Source organism: Hyaena hyaena, unplaced genomic scaffold (assembly GCF_003009895.1).
Source record: "Hyaena hyaena isolate Hyena2069 unplaced genomic scaffold, ASM300989v1 scaffold_1084, whole genome shotgun sequence".
Taxonomy (NCBI): domain Eukaryota; kingdom Metazoa; phylum Chordata; class Mammalia; order Carnivora; family Hyaenidae; genus Hyaena; species Hyaena hyaena.
Genome location: NW_024081717.1, coordinates 226,263 through 249,396, shown reverse-complemented (window position 1 = coordinate 249,396; position 23,134 = coordinate 226,263). Strand labels below are relative to the sequence as shown.

Here is a 23,134-nt window from a genome sequence, read left to right as displayed (position 1 = left end):
ATGTGAGATCACACAGAGCAAGATGGAGCCAAACTAGTCAGGAGTATCCTAAACAAACTGCTTCCCAGACCACCTGTCAGCTGGCCATAGACACATGAGTTAACCCAAGACTCAGTGACAGAAGCAGGACCAGAATGAATTAACTGAGGCATCTGCAGTATGTGCAAAATTTAAGGGAGAACCAAAGAGCTCAGGAGTAAAAATAAATAATATTTTAATGCACTAATTCAAAATATGAAAAATAATGCAAAAATTCATGATGAACAAAATATCAACATTTTAAATAAAGACAGGATCAATATTACTGATTTTTCCTTTCGCCTCAGGTTCCGGGACTGTATGGAGCACAACACTGTTTATCAGCATCGCCCAGCAAACCCAAGAAATCGAAAAATAACAAATGATTATTGCTTTAAGCGACTATATTTTGGGATTGTTTCTTACACGTCAATAACACATTGATAAGGGTTAATTTCAAGGTCACACATATAATACTTGGGGAACTTATATTCAAATTAAAGAAATCTGACCACAAAGTTCACTTCCTCCTCCTTACATTAACCAGATATAGATTACATTTTATATAAATTTCATGGAAAAAACTTGATCTTGAGAGACATGGCAACGAACAAGTGTTATTGCTGTTAATAGTATAAACTCTAAAGTCAGATGTGTCTGGGTCTGAGTTCAAGCTTTCACCTTACCAGTTACATTATTTTGGAAAGCAGAAAAATGAAGATGCTAAGGCTGGTAGTCGCCCAGATGTTTCAGCCCTGCTGACTGGCACAACAGTGTTCACTCTTCCTGATCTCTCTTTTGGTTCTTGGGTTTGCCTCCTGACGTAAATACGTATTGCTCTCACTCTCAGTGAAGTCCAATTACTGGAGAGGCTCAACACAGTACAGTAAAACCATATTCAACTGTTCCACTCCATAGCTTAGGAGTCTCACCCACCTTATGCAAGTGGATATCAGAAGGGTCACCAGCAATAACAAAAAAACATGAAGAGCAAAAACAACTCCAAAGAAATATGGGGGAAATAATGGCAGTACTAACCCAGTTGTTCAGTTGTTAATTGTTAAAGTGAAAAATTTGGAGTAAATTGAAACCTCCTTACTTTTAGTAAAAAATAAACTTCTAACTATTACTTTTAGGAAATATATATGTATATATTATATGGTACAGATACACAGGGCTATCAAACATTTCTTACTTTGCTTTTTATTTTTTCATTTTTTTGAGAGAGAGAGACAGCACACGTGCACATGCTTGCAAGCAGGGAAGGGATGTTGAGAGAGAGAGAGAGAGAGAGAGAGAGAGAGAGAATCCTAAGCAGGCTCCATGCTTAATGTTGAGCCTGATTCAGGGTTTGATCTCATGACCCGGGATCATGACCTAAGCTGACATCAAGAGTCAGATACCTAACCAACTGAGCCACCCAGGCGCCCCAACACTTTTGTCACACTGAATACTGGCTTTATACATAGTCCCACCTTACACTTCTGATAAATGAAGGATATTGTCCTCTAGGACAAGACTCCAACATTCACGTTTCAGAATGGCAGTTCTTTATCCTCTTCCAGCTTTCCACAACTGTCAGAGTAACTCAGGTAAGAAGAAAAAGTCTTTTATTCTAGACGAGGATTGTTGGGAATCCCAGTAAACCTGAGGGGACTTCAGTCAAAATGGAATGAAAAACTCCTATCTTTCTTCCTACCATATCTTTTAGAGGGTCTACAAGGAATGTTAACCCAGTAGCAAGGGTCTGTTCTCATATCTTGATTTCTAATATCATTCCAATCTGGTCCAATAAAAAGAACCAGAGCTCCCTGAGAAATGGCTGGTACTAGGGCAGGGGTGGGAAATATGGAAGACATTATACAAACTATAGTGCCAGAAAGTAAAGTAGTATTTAAAAAACCTCATAATGATGGGTATATCAAAGGGACAAAGAAACCAACTGAAATAGCTCTTAATGGCCAAAGCTAGAACATTTGGGTAACAAAATAACATAGTATTGGATTATAACCCAAAATATAAAATAAACATCTGAATCCATGCTGATATAAATAAACGATTGCATAAACATAAGTAAATGGAGGTAGAATAGACAATTGTCCTGTGCAGAATTCTGTATTATATATTATATATTACATATATTACTTTATGTAAATATTTTGACCCCAGGGAAGCGGACCATAGAAACCTGGCCATAGCTCTGAAGAGAGCCACTACACTATGACTGACTGGGGTATGAGGCTTTGACCAGGATTGTTTGAAATAAGAGTTGAAGCACAAATCCCCACACCTTCAGCAGAGGTTGTACATAGTGATTTCCTTTCAAAGAAAGAAAGTATGAAGTGGGGTGGGGAAACACCTTTACAGTGAAGAAACCTAAAAAATACTGGCCCAGCAAGGCGGTCAAGGATAACAACAGTGGTGAGTCCTGTTGACAGTCTATGCTATTGACTTGCTGTGTCAGAAGATGGGCACTCCACTTTTGTGGGCCTCCTCTCCCAAACCCATAACCTCAGTCTAATAATGAAAGAAACGTTTGATAAGTCCTTCTTGAGGGACATTCTATAAAACACCAGCACACTTTAGCACAGAGAAGTAATCAAAAACAAGGAAAGTTTGAGAAATTGTCATAGCCCAAGAGGAATCTAAGGAGATACAACAAATAAATGCAATGTAGTGTCCTGCAAGGGATTCTGGGACAGAAAATGAAAATTAGGTAAAAATGAAGGAAATCTGAAAATCTCAATAAAGTATGTACCTTAGCTAATGGTAATATATTCATACTTGTTTATTAATTGGGACAAATATACTATAACAATATAGGATGTTAATAGAGAATACAACTGGGGGAGGGGCATAGAGGAACTCTGTACTATCTTCAGAACTTGTCTTTACATCTATAAGTATTCTTAAATATAAAGTTTATTTTTAGAAAAAAACTAAATAAAATAACTTTATGTATCCTTTTATTTCCTACCTGGAAAAGCAAAAAGTCCTTACCGTTGCAATATTTAATATACAGAACATTAATCATTCTAATTACATTCATTTATCTAAAGAAATGTGTGAATGCTTTCTAATGATGTACAAGGGAGGAAAACGGAAAGAACATACCTCTTAGGGTCAATCGTCAAAGAAACAAATTGAAACAAATTGACAACAGATGAAAGAGCCCTACATAGTTTGTTCATGGATTCATCCAATGTCCAGGAGGGAAAGTAAAAGTTGAATTTGCTCTTGCTCAAGTATAGAGGATATATGAGTAGTGTCAGAGAAGTTAATGTGTCAAAGGAGATTAATTTGTGACCTTAGGGCTATTTTTGAAAATTACTTTCTTATTGATGTATTATACTTTATCTTTTCTTATGCCTTCAGAATATCTGGACACATTAAAATGCATTTTTATTAAAATTATGTGGTTTGAATTTTTTTGTATTTTAAGTTAGAGCCCATAGCTGATGTGCAAAGCATGTGGGGCAAAGACAGCTCTTAACCAAAAATATTCCATTTGTTCATTCCACTACATTTCTCGTCGTTGAGTTGGGGTCATGTGACTGTTTTGGCCAATGGTTTGTGAGAGGAAGTGATGTTAGTCACTTCTAGCAGGAGCAGTGAAGAGCCCAGGTCTCCAAACCTCCATCTCTCAGTTCTCCTTGAGATGGTGACTTCGGAAGTCATGTTTCTAGGTGCTGCTGGAATGATGGTGTTTCATCCATTAGCTTAAGTTTCTGAGTTATTAAGTAGAGCACATACCTCTCTCCAAAACTTGCCAGCCTACACTGAATATGTGATATGTGTTACATATTGTATTATGCCATAAGACCTTGGAGTTTGTCTGTTCCTGTATTTAATGGCAATTACTACAACTAGTAATAAAATGACAATATCTTAAGAAATTAATATTACATTTTAGGCTCTTATAATAGGTAGTCAGAAGTAGCTTTCAAGATTGTTATAAAGTTTACTTGCCGCAGAACCCAAACCACAATGCTTTATCCCACAAAAGAATATTGTAAAATTTAGAAGGCAGCAGGTAAAGTTACAGGTAGGGACAGAGGCCCCTGTAGAACCCATTTGGGAAGGAAAGTTACTCTTGTCAAACCAAGAATAATGAGATAAATTCAAAATATTGAAAGAATGGGGAGTTCAAAAAAGGTTAAGATTTCAGTGCATAATATTTCAGGTATGGATACATCTCAGGGAGACAGAGTGGGTAATTCATATTTACCACTTGTGATTTTAGGAACATGGAATAAAGAAACTCAGGCTCTGCTCTTCCTGGAAGTAGAGAGAAATGGGTTTGACTGAATAGAGTTTAAAGTATTTTGAGGTGTATCCATAAGATGCTGTATATAATTTTTTAAAACGTGGGCATATGAACAGAGAACAACGTTCATGCTCTGCATGCAAAAGTCATACAGCCCAGCTTTCGAATACAGTGTCATTAGTCAGTGCAGTGCATGGCGTTATGGACTGAGGTTTGCCAAGAGCTATTTACCATTCCCTTAATTATGCCTGATATATGTGTTGTCACATTTTCTCCCCTGGTGATTAAACTTTTTAATATAACTGTAGTGCCAGGGCTTGTTCCATGTTTCATACATTTCCTAGGGGCCTCCTTAAACTAATTACTTGAGGGAAATATGGCAGGTTCTATTAATTATGATGTTATACATATATAATATTTTCAATGGCATTTAATGATAAATTGAAGAAATGTGTTGAATTTAGGGAAGATCCCTTTTTTGTCCCCCTTTTTATCTTGATAAATTTCAAAAATTAAAACAGGAATCTTCTCAAAAAAGAAGATTATGGGCATTAGGTTAAGGTATTGATGGTATATTTCTCTCTACTCCACTAATGAGTAGTCCCTGTGCCCCACTAATGAACCAAAGTCGTTTTCAGAAAAATTAACAGTCCACAGCAAAAATTATATTTTAATTTACATCCACAAGGCAATTTTTTGACACAGATGTTTTCCTGATTGATTCCTTAAGAACTTTTCTTATAAGTTTTTCATTGCTCTGCTTGCATAATATAATTGCAGCTTGGGTGTTCAATTTTACTATGTTAATTTAGATAATATGCTTTCTTCAACTCTAGACAGATTTTTAATGCAATAAAAACAGAACAGAGATCCCTGTCCTCATAATACTTATATTCTAGGGTAGGGTGGTGGCAGATAATGCTATGTAGTATTTCAGAAAGTGGTAAGTGCTATGGGGGAAATAAAAGTTGAGCAACATAAAAGTGAATTGGAATGCCAGGCAAAGGGTAGTTTGGGGTTGGCAATTTAAGCAGAGGTCTCCTTTGAGATGACATTTCAGCAGGTTCGGGGGGAAAAGGTGAGGGAATTAGCCATGGTGCTGATTATGAAAAAGGTAGGTAAACACTGCCCAAAAAATTAGAGTATAGGGAAGAACGGGAGTGTTGGCCAATATATATGTAACTTGGAAGAGGTTACCTAGCAACGTTGTTTGAAAATTAAACTATAATATCAGTATCGTACCACAGAGCCTGTTATGGTGCTACATATGGAATCTTTAACTCATTGGTGAATGGCTCTAATAGTGTGGAAGGGAGGTAGTGCTTTTGTTGTGGTTTGGTTTGGTTTTGGTTATTTATAAGCTATGGCCATGAGGCCACTGGCTACATCAATCAGGAAGGCTTACCAACCTTTGATTGTCTTGTTTTGAGAGAAACAACATCTAAAAACCTTGTCATAAACATAAAACAAGGGAGTAGCTGTGATTTCTAGAGTTTACTTGGGATGCATGCGGTGGAGGCTCCTACTCCTTAAAATTTTCATTTCCTTCAAAGATAACAGCCACTAAATCGTTCTCCCTTTATTCTTCCCTATTGTAGACTGTAAGCATATCACATACACAACTCAATCTACTCATTTAGTTACAACTGGGTCAAGATAGCAAAAGACCCATTTTAAATAAGTAAGTTGTTGGGCCACAGTCTCATTTGTTGAACATAAAAGAGTTTCAAAAGACAAAACATACCCTTTAAGGTACTAATGAAAGCTTTTATAATTCAGTCTGGAAGCTTCATAATAGCGAATGCTAACACATGATTGGTCTTCTTCCGGCAATAAGAGATCCCATGCCCTGTGCCCACTCCTTTGCTTTTGGCTCCTGGCTTCACATTTACACTGGGAGCTTGCTGGTGGCATCCAGGCCCTACGGCAGGGTTCACAACATTTATGTGGCTACAGTGGGACACTCTATGAGATCCCAGCTTTTTGGCAGCCTACTAGAATGGATGAGAAGACTTAAATCACTGTAAACAAGCCAGCAATAATGACAGGGGAATCCTGAGTGCTGAGTAGCAGTGTCCCACAGAGTTTATAAAAGTGTCCACAGTCACGGCACTATCCATTTGCTAGCCTTTCAACACTATTATGAGGTTTGGGTAGAATTGTTTTCTGTCCTGGGCACTTACCACTAAACTTGGAAGGCAGAACTTTCAATCTTTCGAAAAACATTTGACTTCCAATTGCTATGTACTCGATGTTGCTTCTTTAACTCTTATTTCTGCAATACTTTGTTTCTGTCTCTATGTTATATTGTGCTACCTATCTCAATATTCTTTTTGACAGTCACTGTAACATTATATATGCTAGATTAATTTTTAAAATACATGTGGGTCTAAGTTTGACTATATACTTGTGAAGAGGCTACAACACAGCAGAGAGAACAGCTGGGAAAACACTGAGAAACACTCGCTTTTTTTTTTTTTTTTATTAGGGTACAGATACCTTGGCCTTTTGGATCAGGAGGGCCAAAGGTATCAATGCTATAACCATGTAAAACCTTGTACTTCCGTAATAGGCTTTCATTTTCTCTGAAACAGAAATTACTCCTGGTGGCTGCTCTCATGCTTAACTTTTTTTTTTAACTTCTCTTCTGATCATTGAATGCTATAGTTATTCCAACTTAAATAAAATTCTTAATCTTGTTTCCATGAGTTTCTCCAAATAATCTCCCTTTCTATAGTCCTAGTCCCACCACAGACCACTATTTATGATAAATTTCACAACAGTCACTTGTCGATGACTCATGACATTTGTATGTCTAGAACTCATGCTTGCATTGGAAGGGGAGCAGAGTTTTTGGTGTAACTGATTTACACCATAAATTGTGGAGGCAAGAATATTTTTCAGATTATATTCTCCAGATGATATTACGGTATCTCCATAGCACAGGCCATTTCAAAATCACAGGAAAAGGAATAGAGTAATACCAGACAACCCTATATAAACACCTTTACCAGATACATTTTTTTTTTTAATTTTTTTTTTTTTTACCAGATACATTTTAATGATTATTCTTATCACAGAGCTTTATATTTAGTCTTAGCCTATAATTTTTGCCCATCCACAAGATCTATTGTTTTGCTTCTTATCTATGTTTGAGGGATAGGCTTAACTCTATGTTTTATTTCCTCTGGTACATGTATATATTTCCCAGAAGATAGGGTGGTCTCACCTTATTTCTTCTTTCAGAAATGCAAAACTGTTATTGACACAGAGGAAAGACAACTCATTAAAGTAGGACACAGCCAGTTAGTGGATGATACATCCTACAGCATCAGCTATAATTTCATCTCCAACTTTATTTTCAGAAGCTGTTCAAGCTGTGCTCTATTGCAGTGATGGTGGTGACAGATGTGTCTTGTGTCTGGCAAAATGGCAGCCCTCCACTTTTGACACACCACAACTTACTAAACTATTTAATTTATAAATACTTAAGAACATGCAATTACGATAGAGCAACTAGTCTGAAACCATAAAAAGGTCCCCTTAGAAAAATCCAATTTCTGACTTCATAGTAAGTGGAACTGAGAGAAATTTTATGAACACATTCAGACTGTTAACTTAATTAAACAAGGGTGCCATTAGACTGAGGTGGCCTACCTTTGGGCAACTAAAATCTACCTCTGTAAATGTCTCAAGGATACGAAATTAAAACCTATGGACAACCAATAACGAACAGCCAACTGGGCTGTAGGCTATAGACAATCAATACTTTCCTTGCCTGGCTTCCGCCTTTTCTCTATGCAAGTCTCCTTCCCAGCTCCTGTCAGTGGAGCGCCCCTAAACACTTCCAGTTTGCCTGATTCCAAAGGAATTTTGCTCAAACTTTTAACATTTTTAATATGCCTCAGTTTATCTTTTATCAAAAAACATATACAGATCTTTTTTGACTTGCAATGGGGTTATTTTCCAATAAACCCATTGTAAGTTGAAAAGATCATAGGTCAGAAATGTATTTAATACACCTAAACTACCGAACACCCTAGCTTAGCCTGGCCTACCTTACATACGCCTAGAACTCTTACATTAGCCTGCAATTGGAAAAAGCATCTAACATGAAGCCGATTCCAAAATAAAGTGTTGAATATCTCATGAAACTTATTGAATATTGTACTAACATTCTGTACAGTAAAGAACAGAATGGTTGCGTGGGTACAGAATGGTTGTAAATGTAATGGCTTTTCACCCTCGTGATGGCGTGGGTGACCGGGAGCTGCAGTCTCCTGCCACTGCCCGGTGAGGGGTTTGGGACAGTCTCTCCAGAATGTACCGCTTTAGCATGTGGATTATTTTGAGCCAAGGGCAACTGAGACCCTGTGGGCTCAAGAGAAACTTTTGCTTCTTCCTTAATTATACAGAAGAATCTAAATTGGGAATCTTTTCCAGAATAAGGTTTATTAACAGAGATAAATTTTATCTGAATGACCCACCTGTGTGCAGGGCAAACATCTAATTACCAAACATCTGCTCTCCTTTTTGCCCTGTGAAGTGCATTCCTTTCCCCTGAAATCCCAGGACGCTACCTGCTCTTCCTTAGTTCAGAATGACATGGATACCTCGTTTTGCCTGACTGTCTTTGGAATTTCCATGTCTGTGAGGATTCTCCATACATATTCTGTTAAATCTGGTCTTTTCCTGTTAATCTGTCTCATGTCTATTGGCTCCTCAGTCCAGCCAGAAGGACCCCTGAAGGGGACAGGACTTCTTGCTCCCTGAACCAGCATCATGGGAGAGCATTGTACCACAGATCACTAGCCTGGGAGAAGATCCAAATTTGAAATTTAAAGTATGGTTTCTACTGAATACATACCACATTCTCACCATTGTAAAGTGGAAAAATCGTTAAGTTGAATCACTGTAAATCGAACCATTATAAGTCAGAGACCCTCTATACAGACAAACCACACCATTATAGGAACATTTATAATATGGTCATTGTTTAAATTCTGCTTAATGTATCCACTTGCCAAAGGAAATCAGAGAGAATATGGGAAAACAGTCGACTCTATGTTTACTGAGATTACAGTGTGATTAGTTGAAAGCCTTGTGCTAGTATTTCTTTTTTTTTTTTATATTGATGAATGATTTTATTTCTCTCCTAAGCTCACTTTATTTTATTTATTTATTTATTTTTTTACAAATAGTTTATTGTCAAATGCTAGTATTTCTTAAAAGGTGGTTCTACTAGCATTTTGGACAGGCCCCTTCGTCATTCATCTGCTGACGGTCAGTAAGACTCCGCAGACATCAAAATAGGTTGCCCACTTTCCCAAACACCTTCTAGGGGTTATGTAGAAACCACTACGAAGCTCTTAAACAAATTGCATTTTCTTTTAAGGAAATGTTTTAGCCAATTCTCACATTTTCCTAGAACAATTTTAGTTACCTATTCCTGAATTGTTACGGATGTTTATTGCTTCCTCTGTGGCCCATTTGTCTGCTCCTCCCTCTCTGCCTTCTGGGGCTCTGTCTGCCTCTCGCTTCCTCTCTCATACTCAGCTCCCTTTCGCCTCATAAGAAGGACTCAACATCTGGTCACAGGCCCAACAGCAAACAGTGACATGACAGGATTAATCTAGCACTCAAATTATTTCCTCATCTTGATCTGTACCATTGAGTGATTGAGAAAAATATCATAGAAAGAAATTTAAGTAAAGTTAATACCTATATTAGTCAGAGTTCTCCAAAGAGACAACCAACATGATGTGTATATATTTATATATATTTAAATTATTATCAGGAGCTGACTAGTAGTTACGGCTGGAAAACCCCTAGATCTGCAGGGCGTGTCACCAAGAAGAGCCAATGGTATGGCTCCAGTGCAAAGGCCAGCAGGCTTATGACCCAGAAAGAACTTCTGCTTCAGTCTGAGTTCAAAGGCTGGAAAAAGCCAAAGTCCCAGTTCAAAGGGGATTCAGTGTTTTTGTTCTGTTCAAGCCTTCAACATATTGCATGAGGCCCACACTCATTAAAAAGAGCAATATGCTTCACTCCGTCTGTCAATTCAGATGTTACTCTTACCCCAAAACACACTGCAGACACACCCTCTTGACAATTGATCAAATATCTAGGCAACCCACTGTCCAGGCAGCATGACATAAAGTAGCCATCACAATATGCTTGAAAGTCAATAAAACTAGAATGATAAGGTAGTTCAGAAAAAGAGCAAAGCCATGAGCTCATTTAATTTGACTTATTGAAACTAGATTTGGTCTTTCCTTTTTCTATATTTTAAAAGGTACTTTAGTCCATCTGCTTAGAACACAGGTGAAACTGAATTTGGATCCAGATTTCCATTTGAATTGAATCCTGTGTGATGTACTATGATAATTTTATGCAGCAAGATTGTCTGTCAGATTTATAGTGAGAGAAACTATTAGCAAACACACTAAAAAAAAGGTTAAGTGTACCTTTCTTAAGTATTGAGAGATGGTCTAGTGCAGTGTTAAAGACTGCAAGCTAGAATTACACTTCCTGAATTCAGCTCTACATCTCACTAGCTGTGTGGATTTGGGCAGTCACTTAACCACTCTATGCTACATTCCTTTATCTATAAAATGAGGGTAGCAAAACACAGCTGTTATAAAGCAGTAAAAGAGCTATCAGTATATAGCAAATCCTGTATAACTTTTTGCTAATTTTTTGTATTCTTACACTAACATGTTCTTTTTCCAAATTACTTAACTGCTTACTGTAGATAGGTGAGTAAAATTTATGGAAGAATATGGAGGGTAATGTTTATGGCAAAATTTGAGAGATAATAAAGAACACTTCTTTACTGTCTATCCCTCCATTTAAATGTGAGCTCATGGGAGGAATGGCTTGTCTGTCTTTATTACTGCAAATATAACAATAGCCAACATAGAGTTCATGCTTAATATTTACAGAAATATTTTTATGTTATAAATACATATATTGTACATATATGTATACATGTGCATGAGAGAGAGAGAGAGAGAGAGAGCATCAACTGAGATTGCCACTACGCTGGGTATGGAAGATACAACAGTGGATAAGTGTATAGTTCTGTGGAATTTACAGCACTGTGGGACAGATGTTAAACACATATCCACATACATTAATATGTAATTATAAACTCTGATGTACTGTCATCAGATTTACAGTGTGATAAAGGAAACAGATTCTAGGCTTGAATTTATTAATACACTAATTATATTAACAGTGATTATGTTATGAAGATACCATGAAATCTAATATTAAATAGAGGTCTATATTTATAACACATGTGATATTAAGCATAATGTGACAAATTTCCATTTTTTATAACTAGATTTAAACTAAATTTTATTTTTTTAATTGAAAACATTCATGGCATTTATCACATTCTGAAATTACCCTGTTTGTTTATTCATTTACTATCTCTTCAAACCAACTAGAATATAAGCACCAGGAAGGCCTACCAACATTAGCTTAAAGTTGTTAAATGCCAATCTCTACTATTCAAATGATGGCTGCTCAAGTTTTTCTGGGAACTGAAAACCTCTATTGACTTAATAAGTAGAAAGCAGACTAAAATAAAACATAATAAACATTAGTTCCCTGTTTGAGGGAATGTTAGAGTATAACATGTTTAAAGGAAAAGTTGATGAATATTATTTTCTAAATTCAGGTGTGATATCCAAAAACAGGAATATTATTTGCTAAATTCAGGTGTGATATCCAAAAACAGGAAAAAAAGAATTCATAATATGGGACTATTCATATGTCATATACGTAATTTTAAAAATAAAATACTGTGTTAAAATAACACAAACTGATTGAAATATTAAAATATGGTCATGGTAAGGGCATCTGGATGCTCAGTCAGTTAAGCGTCTGACTTCAGCTCAGGTCATGATTTCATGATTTGTGGGTTCGAGCCCCATGTTGGGCTCTGTGCTGACAGCTCAGAGCCTGGAGCCTGCTTCAGATTCTGTGTGTGTCCCTCTCTCTCTCTGGCTCTGCCCCTCCCCAACTTGTGCTCTCTTTCTCAAAATAAATAAACATTAAAACATATGGTCATGGTGAAGAATGACAAACAATGACAAATACCTTTCATAAACATAATTTGACCTTACATTATTCTGAAAGTAGATTTCAGAGAAAAGTAAAAACACAGTTTTCTCTGATCTCCTTCCCTCCTCTAACAATCCTGTTATATCAGATACAGAATAAGTGCTCAATAAATATGTGGGAGTGATTATAATGATAGCAATGTAATGATGTAATGATGAGGTTGACATTCAATTTAGAAGCGTTATATGGATATAATCCTCGGAATGCAAAGGAAAGAGCACATAAAGAGACTGGAGATGAGGAACTGACTCACTTGGTGAGTATTATTAAAATCTAGATCACTTATGACTCCTTTTGTGCTGCTACAAAATCCATCACCTTTCTCTTCCACTTTTATAGTCCAGGCTAAAATTGGGAAGAATCATTCTAATCATTATAGAATTCATATAGTGAGGCCCTAAGTTTTTAATTTTTATGGCTAGCCATCTCTTTTGGAAGCCATCTGATGAAGATTCTGGCTCCAAATTTCCCTACCTCTCCAACTTATGAGCCTCCATTTCCGAAAGTGGAAAATAAGCAGCCATCCCTCAGAGACAAGTGGAGAAGATGGAACAGGGAAATGTGGGTAAAGCCTTTAGCCCAACCCAACACATAATAGGTTCAACAAATAATCAACTCCAAGCCCTCCCCACTCCCATAGTGCAGTTGTAATCGAGCTGCAGGTTTGTTCAGCAACGCGGTCCAAAATGGCGATAATGAACCAGATTGCTTGGATAATTGGCATTCTCCCCACCAAATGCAAGATTGATTGATTCAATATAAATCTATGCAGTAGCCCATTCTTGTAATAGAGAGTTCTCATTAAGGAAATGGATTAATTGGCTTACTGATATTTTAGTGAGAGCCAGATTTGAGTAAGTGGACGCGGCAGTACTGAGAAAAGCAAATTAAACACTAATAAAGGGAGAAATGTGCTTGTTTAGGCTGAAGTATCGGCCACAGGCTCAAACAGAGGATTTGAGTTTAAGATTTGTCAATGTGAGTGGACATTAACGTCTGACAGATTAAACCACTCTAATTTTTACCCCTGCAGCTCACGTTCTCTTCAAGACACCCATCCCAGCTGGAGGCTGCATCTGCATCACCTCCAAACCAAACTGCTGATCTTCCCCAGGACTTCACACAATCTTCCTCATCTCAGTACATAGCAAGCAATTCATTCCTTCTATCAGAATCCTTGGAGACATCAGTAACTACCCACTTCTTTTATATCTTGTTGCCAAATAATCAGTAAATCTGTTGGCTTTTCTGTGAAATCCTGGAATATTTCATATCTGACCACTTTTGGCAGTCTCTGCTACAGTTATTATAGTCTAAACTGCTGTCATTTTGTCATCTATCCTCTATGACTAGGATGGTCTCCAAGCTGTTCTTCTCTGTCCTGCTCTTGTCCTGTACAGGCTGTTGTCAAAACAGCAGCTAGAGAGTTGAATCAGAACATGTCACACCTCTCTTCAGAACTCTGTAATGGCTCTCATTCTTCAAAATCCTCACCTTTGCCTATACCACTCTACAGATACGGGCCTTTGTGACCTTTCTGACCATATTACTATTCTCTTTCCATCTCATTTACTCTCTTCAGTAACATTGGCCAACTTGGCCTTTTATGGACATGCTGGGCACATGCATCTCTGGGTCTTGGCATTTGCTGTCCTGGTTTTCTCTTATTGCAACACTTCCCCTCCAGATACCTGCATGACTTCCATAGGTTTCAAGTTGTCACCAAAAGGCTGCCTTTTCCATGAGGACTTCTCCAATAACTCATTTCAAAATTGCTGCCCCAAACTCTACCCACAAAACACCCAACACATCCTGTTTCACCTTGCTCTTAAACACCACTGTCCATCTGACATGTTATATGTTCTTATTATTTACTGGTTATAGTCTTTCTTTTTTCCCATTAAAGTTTAAATTCCATGATTACAGGAGTTTTGGTCTATTTTGGATTCCCAGTGTTTAGAACAATGCTTGATACCTAATTGGTACTCAATAAATATTTGTTAATCAATCAATGAAATGATTTGCCAAACTAAAATTACAGGGTCTATTGATTTCCTGGCTCAAGTGAAAGATGATTAATTTATTTAAAACAAATCCAAGACTTAGCCTTCAACTGGTACCATCTATTTTCCTGTTATGTTATATTTTTGGAGGCAAAATAAGTTAGACATAATCTTTAATTTCTCATATCCACATACATCACAAGGGAGGTGTTGCTACATAAAGAGGAGTGAAGAAATCATATTGCTTGGCTCAGAGCTATGATATTTGATGAATATTCTTTTTAAAAAATATATATAGTTCTGTACTTTTCTCATATGTAATCTGACCTTGAAGAAGGCTTTGTATAACATAGAAAGAAACCACACTACAACCCCAGTAGAAAAGTATATACCCTGTCTACAGTGAACTACATCAAGCACCTTTTTTTTATCATCAGGCATCAAGAATGACTGAAATTCAAAGCCTACATATGGTGGCTAAGTAGTCTTTAAAGTCCCTTACAACCCTGTGTTTTTATAATCATTTGTCTTCTAATTTCTCAGAAACCTTCTAAACTTGAGTTCTTTTGTTTTTTCTCTGGCTTCTTTAAAACCAATTAGCTTGTACAGAAAACACTAGTCTAGAGATGTCACTAACATGCCTGCTGGTCAAAAGGAAATGCAATTTCAGTGAGTGCAAAATTAATCACACATGTTAATTAGAGCAATCAGTATTGACACCATAGCTTTAGAGAGTAGGCCTTATGAAATAAACACAATGACATTATGCTTTCAGGATGAAAGTCTACAAAAGTAAACGAATTGAAATTTTGTTGGGAAAATATGAGTCTTGGCAATTCTTCTCTATTAGCCACCGTAAGTATGGGTGTGGCCCCTGTTAAGATACTGGAGACTGCCAGTGTCTGAAGTAAATACATCAAAGATAATGATACTTGTAAGTTTTCACTGGAGTCTTAAGTCAGGAGAAAGACCCAGGTTAAAGACAATGACTTAGTTATTATCTAGTTATTATCTAGGAAAAGCTTATGTAGGTAGAACTTTAGCTGATGGGGTAAGAGTAGAAACTCACAAGGAGTCAGTGGACATTTAGGAAGATGGCATGGTCATAGAGACCCATGCCAAAGCTTGAGCTGAAGGAGGAATCCTTCAGGAGGAATTCAATGGATCAGATCTATGGCAGATTATTCATGGCATATGATGGCATATGATGAAGCAGCTTCAGAGTGAAGTGAAGAGATATTTATTTCACTTAACTCTGATATTGAAAAACAGACTGAAGAGAAAGCAGAGCTTTTAGAAGTGTGTGTGTGCCTGGGTGTGCATGCACACACGTGTGCATGCGTTTATTTGAATATGTTTATTCAGGGAAGAGTCAGTATAATGGGAGAGACGATGCAAAAAAAAAAAAAGAGGGAATGACTGATGTGGAGAATTAAAGCTGCTATAAACAACAATAAATTGAAGTAAATAAGGTGAATAAAATATCACTTATTGTAGATCTGCTATATATTTAATACTTTCATATTTATTTCATGAAGTTCTAAAAATACCCTGTAAGGAAGTTTACATTTGCAGGTAAAGAAACTGAAGCTGAGAGAAAGCAAAGAGAGTGTCCAAGGATGCAGACTTGGTATTTGATGAAATCAGAATTCAAATCCAGAACTGGCTGAATCCTGAGGCCCTATGTGTAGAGAAAAATGGAAAATTTGGCAACCAAGTGAGGAGAGTTCAGGGAGTTTAACAGGATGTTTAGAGCTACAGAGTTAGGGTATTAAAACTGGGTTTGCAGACTTACAGAAGGGTAAAATTTTGTAATAGTCACTATGGTGCATTTAATTGGATTTTAGAAAGAGGTTGCTAAGTAGCTCCAAAAGCATAACTGAGGAATGAATTTGTAATGCATGCAGTCAAGTGCAGTTATGTGACATGTTCCAGGTTCTTTAGTTCTAACAGAACATCAATATTGAACAAAGGCCAGAATTCTAAAATGTATTGTAGGCTGGCCTATTACAAATATATACTGAAGGCAGCAGTTGGGATAATTTAGAATTCTCTAAAACCAAACTTAAAAGAAATCCTGAATATAGTGAGCATATGACCAATGATTTTATTTACATCCTGGGACCTAGTTAAGGCTATTATCAGATAAGTGAGATCAAACAAGCCCTTAAAGTTGACACTTACCTTCTGAGCCATCTTTGAGTAAATACATGCTGAGCACCTCCAGTGCCCCTAACAGTGGGAGGGAAGGGAGCCCATTACCCATTATCAGCTTCTAGGCTTATAAGAAAAAAAAAAAAAAAACTACCTTGGAAAGCAGGGTATGCTGGTATTTAGACTGAGTTAGTATATACTCATATATACTAAATTAAATGAACAATCTACTAAAGAACAAATAGTATATAAGCACCAAGTGAGCAATACTAAGACTGAGAGAGAAAGTCAACAACTTTTTGTTGAATCAGAGAGTATGTCTTAATCTGTGGCCAAAGTTTCAGATTATTTTCAATTTTGGGGGTATTTTTTAGTTAAAAGACAACTTTTCAGAGGACTGAGTTAATTGTCAATATCACTATTTCTTATTTGAAATAGTCTGGGATCTCCTCTAGAACTTTAAGTATATCGTGGCTCATGCTCGACTGTAGATTTAAATACCAACTCTTATTCTCTTGGTTCATCCACCTTTCATAGTAATTTTCTGAAGAGATGTTGGCAGAAAGTGAAAATAGAGTAATTTATTTGAAAGACCTTATGGATTTTAGAAATATATAGTATTATTTTTTATAACAGTCCTGAAAACATGAAAAGAAATGTAGGTGTTAACTACATAACATCCTCAAAACATGAAAGCTACCCATTCACAGCAAAGAGATTCTGCTTATAGACTGTGTATAAATTATTAACTTCTCAAAGGAAAAATGTCATGAAGAAATGTAAGAGATATGATATGAACCTTCTTCTCTGTTTTCTTTTTGTTATTCTTAAAATTGTTTATATTAAGATATGGAGGGTATTTTGTTTGTGAGTGCTTGAGAATGGTTCTCTCTCTTTTTTCCCCTGTGTTTTAAAAAATCACAATTGGCTTTTTCCTTCTACCCATTTTATTCAGAGATGGCCAAACATAGTGTGTTGTAATTCTTTCTGAAATCTTAAAATTAACAGTGTTTCACTGATGGGAGATTAAGAAGAATTGAATATATCAGTCAATTAGTTAGGGGCAAAATATGTTTGAATTTAAAAAAAAGTTCATTTCTTCTGTGCAGAAGTATGGTTCACTGGATTGTGAACCTCAAACCTGAAAGGGTATCAACTTCTTTCAACCATTCTGAAACAACAATTAATGGAAAGTTTGAACATGTACCTGACAATCTTAGATTTATCAGAATGTGATTATAACATTAAAGCTATATAAATATTATTAATGAAACAATAAAGTACTGTAGCAGCCTAATGAGACTGTATATTTTTTTCTCTATCAGTTAGATACTCTTAAAAGTCTTAGCTACCCTAATTTGAATGTAAAATTTCAACATGTGTTTATCAGGCATACTTTAACTAAGGAGATGAGACATTTGGATTTGTTTTAAGTAAAACTGAAAATTAGAAGAATCATCAGAAAAATAAATCAACAGGAAACACACTTTCTTGTGTGTCTCACAACCTAATAGATACGTTCCCATTTCCTTAACCGCACATTCATAAAAAGGTCTTTGGTAGCTTGAAAAATCATTGTACCTAATCATCCATAACCATAATATGCCCTTAGAAAACTACTGTCCCTTGCAACACTTATAGTCACTTCCTTACTGACATCAGAACACTCACCAAGTAATTGATCTATCCTACTTATAATGGCAATGTCTGCTATGGACATTCTGACAAAATGTTACAGCTCACAAAGAAACAAAATATGTAAGATCACTTAACAAGTTTCATAGCAAGGTTATCAAGTTTAACTTCAAATTAGAATGCAGCCATTATCAAAGAGTGAACAGTCACCTAAAGGCAATGACTACTATCAATGCTTATCTATGAACAGAATCTGTTCATTACGAATGAACAGCTCTCATGTGTTGAGAATGTTATCTAATTAACACCTATACTCCTTTCATGTTTTCAGTATTATTATAGATAATAATACCATAATGCCATCAACTTGTATCAGCGCTACTACTTGCAAGAGCAGAGGTATAAATATCCATGAGATGTGAGAGAAAAAGAATATTATTTCCCATCTCCATCACATCCTACCTTTGAACTTACATTCATATCTACTGTTATTATGATCTAGTATCATGTTATTTATGGGACACATGCAGTTTGCATGAGACTGCATCTGTTCAAAGCTGAGTCTTCACTGGAGAATGAGAAGTAGAAGGCTCACACTTTGAAAAAAAATCAGGGTTTATTTTAGAAAGTAACCCTCGATGCTAAAGACTTTCCAGGCTCTCTCTTTTTTTTTTTTTTTTTTTTTTTTGAGAGAGAGACGGAGACAAAGAACGCAGGATAATAAGCAAGGGAGAGGTAGAGGGAGAGCATCTTAAGCAGACAGAGCCCGATATGGGACTCAATCACATGACTGTGAGATCATGACCTGAGATGAAATAAGAGTTGGATGCTTAACTGACTGAGTCACCCAGGTACCCCTTTCACAGGAAATTTTAACTTAAGTCCACCAGTGGTTAAAAATTTGAGAATAAGGTTGTAGAGAATTGAGACAGGCAACCAAGATGTACTACAAAACCGTACTGTAGGCAATCACGCAAAGTTGAATTGATTCATTGACTTACCTGAGACAGATACTGTGATGCACTGGTCAATGACTATATAGAGTAGATAATTAGTAAAGTGAATGCACTCATCAGATATGTGAGAATCACTATCTAAAATATTTTCAGGAATAAAAATAATTCTTATTCATAATTTGAAGGACATGGAATAAAAATAAATACTTTAAAAAATTTTGTTACAAAACTTTATGTATTTATTTCTGTTTCTGTATTTTTTCAAATACAAGCGAAATACATCCTATTGTAATTCATTGTGAGTGATATCCACGCTATTCTGATAACTATTTTGTTATTTCTTAAAAGTGGGAAAAAGTTAGATTGGTTGTCATTTTACTCTCTGTAATCTACAAACATGATTAGTTTATGGAAGTCCAGTATTACATTGACTTAATCTAAGAATCAAAATGAATGCTAAAAAGACCAGAAGTTACTCATTGCATTTCAATGTTCTTTATTAACTGTTCATTGGCAATAAAGTTATTTATCTTCTGAGAGTCCAAAGACAAATTTTGACATATTCACCAAGACAATTATTGTCTTATATTTTCCAAAAAGCCATCAGAAGCATAATTCACTGTCCCAAGCAAAATGTACATAACATTTCTCTTGTTACAAGAGAAAATAATTGCTCTTCTAAAGCTGATTATGAAAACACAAAATGTGTTCCATGTACTAAGATAGTATCCCCTCCTTCAAAGTCTTCCCTTGGTTGTATTCTGGCTAAGTCTAGACTAATATCCTTCTGAAATTTGGGACTTTGACCTACATAATAAGGATGAGGGACTTAACAGAGAGAGAAAAGGAAGCACATATGAGAAACACATTTAGGTAACATGAGTTAACTTTTTATTGAGTAGACTTTTTGAATGACTTTTAAAATGCATTCTTTTAACCTATTAATTATTCATCTAATTTCATGTGCCTAAAAGTGTCTTACTTAGACTCTCAAATGAAAGAAAAAAGGCAACAGGGTTTCATTTCCTTCTCACCATCTAGTCTCCAAAATGGAACAGGCTGTACAGAAACCAGAAAGACAAGCTTTATAAAAGGGCTACACACACACACACACACTTATTTTATAAAGAGCATTCTAGAGGTAAAATGGAAAAAAAAACTTACTGAGAAGTCTTCGAAGATTTTCTTGAGCTCTCTGTGACCATGTCTTTCAGCGATATGTGCTGGATCTGAACCCTCCAAATTTTTCATCTTAGATGCCTGGGTTGCTCCTGAACACTGAAGCAAATGAATAGCTAAGTTCTTTAAACCAAATTTTGCTGCACAGTGGAGAAGAGTTGGAAGTTTTTTGAAATGAGTGTCTGTAAGCATAAGAGGTAAGAGGATTAATATGTTTTTTTTATCAAAGTTGGAATTCCATAAGAAAAAGTCAAAAACAATCTACTCCTAAAAGTAATTCTCACAAAGCAGAACAGACATTTAGTGTGATTTTGCATATAAGAAACCATCAGTGGCTTTAACAATGTAGCATCTCCTCCTTTCTATTTCTCATATTACAATAAATATAAACTAATATTCTCATTAGCATTAATGCCTCACTCTTACTTGTGGGGTACGTTTAATTTGGAAAGGCACACCAACCTCTTAAATATGAAACAAAACAACAAAATATCACATTGTAATAACTTCTTTTGAATTACTTTGTCATTAGGTAAATACTAAATAACAATATTAAATAGGTTCATCTATAAAACCTTTCTGTGTTTTCTACTGTCACTCCTGGTTTGCTTCCTTCTGAAGTTGAAATGGACACATAATTCCTGGAGGGGTTATATTAGATTCCTACATGAAATTTTTATTTCAAAATGGAACTGCAACAGAAAATACAGGTGAGCACTTTTATGAACATCTTCAGTATGGAAATTTCCATCAGGATTTTACAGCTTTTACATCAATGTTTTAGAATTTGAATTTCATAATTAGTTATTAGCTATCAATTAAAAATATTAATTATGCATCACTATAAGGTGGTGAATGTGAACCACTATCTCAGTGACAAAACACACACACAGATGAGTGATGGTTTTGTTATTAGTCTTTATTTTCACAACTAGCTAGAAAAAACGTGCTATAGCAATTACACACCAGCTTGCTTTAATAGTTGTGGCATTATTGGAAGCAAGCTATGTGAGGACTTATGGCAAGAGAAAAAGGTGTCAAAGCAAAAGTCAATTCTCTTCAATAGTGTTTTTGGAAAACTGGAGCTGGCCTCATTTACCTCTTTGCTATATCATAAACTAAAGGGAAACATAAGAAAAAGAGAGCAGAATTAGACTTTGAGTTTTCAATTCACGGGGGTGTCTCAGTTCATTTCACTGGGGTGTCAGAATAGTTTGTTGGTTTGCATGTTTTAACACAAAACAAAACAAAACAAAAACTTCCAGGATACATTAAGAACTTACTATAAGGAAATATTTTACCCTTGAAAATGTGTTAGAACTAAATGGCTATATGTAAATCTGTGGTTATATTTCACTGGTAAGTGTGCTGGTTCCTTGTTATATCACGTGTAGTGGGTTGAAATTTACCAAATATTTTATGAAGATGAGCTCGTGAAAGTTGAAACTGTCTAAGGTAGGTACCATTTTCGAAATGAAAAGTAGTACTTTTGAAATGAAAGTATTTCGAAATACTTTCTTAAAAAGGTACTAAGATATAATTTTTTATTTATTTTCATTAAAAGTTATTGTAAAATATAATTTTCTGCTACGATTAACCAGGGGAAAAATTAATGAAAAAAATATTTACATGATAACATCAGATTTTTACATGCCCTGGGTCATCTCTCTCACTGCCACTTCATACAATGAACAAAAAACATCATCACCTGCCAATCAATGCTTTATGCGTTATTCCTACACATTACTATTCTGGTGAACTTTTACATCATTGTCAATGCAGCTTAAAAGGTTACTTTCTTTCTTTTTAAAAAAATTTTTAATGCTTATTTATTTTTGAAGTAGAGAGAGACAGAGAGTGAGTGGTGGAGGGAGAGAGAGAAAGAGAGAGAGAGACAGAGACAGAGAGACAGAGAGAGAGAGGGAGACACAGAATCAGAAGGTGGCTCCAGTCTCTGAGCTGTCCACACAGAGCCGGAGGCCGGGCTTGGCTCACAAACTGTGAGATCATGACCCGAGCTGAAGTCAGACATTTAACTGACTAAACCATCCAGGTGCCCCTAAAATGTTATTTTCATTAAATAATTGTTTAATCATTGTAGGAATACAATCATCTTTTAACGTCCCAACCCCGTCAGTAAATCCCTTAAGTTTAAGGTAATATAATATTAAAAAACAACAACAAACTTCATTAAGAAACTCTCTGGTACATCATAAAGAGGAAGAGGTACTGTGACAAGTGGTCATGGGTTTTCAGGGTACCTTTCCTAACCACTATACTGAACCATGTTTTCTGATGCACAAATGGAAATGGCGGATTTAAGATTATAGTGATGATACTAAAGGATACTAGAGGTTTGAAGGTTGGCTTCCTTATTTTCCAATTCTTTACTTCATTTTTAGTGGTAGCTTAAAATCCATGAATCTACTAGAAAGCTGTTTGAAATTATAGACATGATACAGCCTTAGAGGGTATCTTTCTAGTTTCCTACCCAATAATAGAACTGTATTCCTAGAATCCATAAGAGATGATCTGGGCATTGCTTTCATACCACTAAGGGCAGAGTGCTCTTTACTTCTTAAGGCAGCCTGTGTCTTGGTTAGACAGCACTGATTATTGGACAATTATTACTTCTGTTGGGGTGAAATGTATTTTCTTTAAATTCTCATGGATTCGTATCCTTTGGGCAATATAGAATATGATAGCTACAAAAGCACAGGCTTAGGGTCAGTATTTACTATCTGAACTTTGTTGATAGCCTGCTGGGCTATTAATTATCTGAGCCGAGG

The 23,134-nt window shown here is 36.0% G+C and overlaps 1 protein-coding gene across 5 annotated transcripts in view; it reads right to left on the bottom strand.

The window, feature by feature from the left end:
* Positions 1-23,134, bottom strand: part of BANK1 (B cell scaffold protein with ankyrin repeats 1) — a 301,708-nt gene that overhangs the window by 136,021 nt on the left and 142,553 nt on the right. For all 5 annotated transcript variants that reach the window (XM_039222222.1, XM_039222219.1, XM_039222220.1 and 2 more), the window contains exon 7: positions 20,331-20,527. In XM_039222222.1, the coding sequence (XP_039078153.1) occupies positions 20,331-20,527 (197 nt within the window). The remainder of the gene's footprint in view (positions 1-20,330; positions 20,528-23,134) is intronic.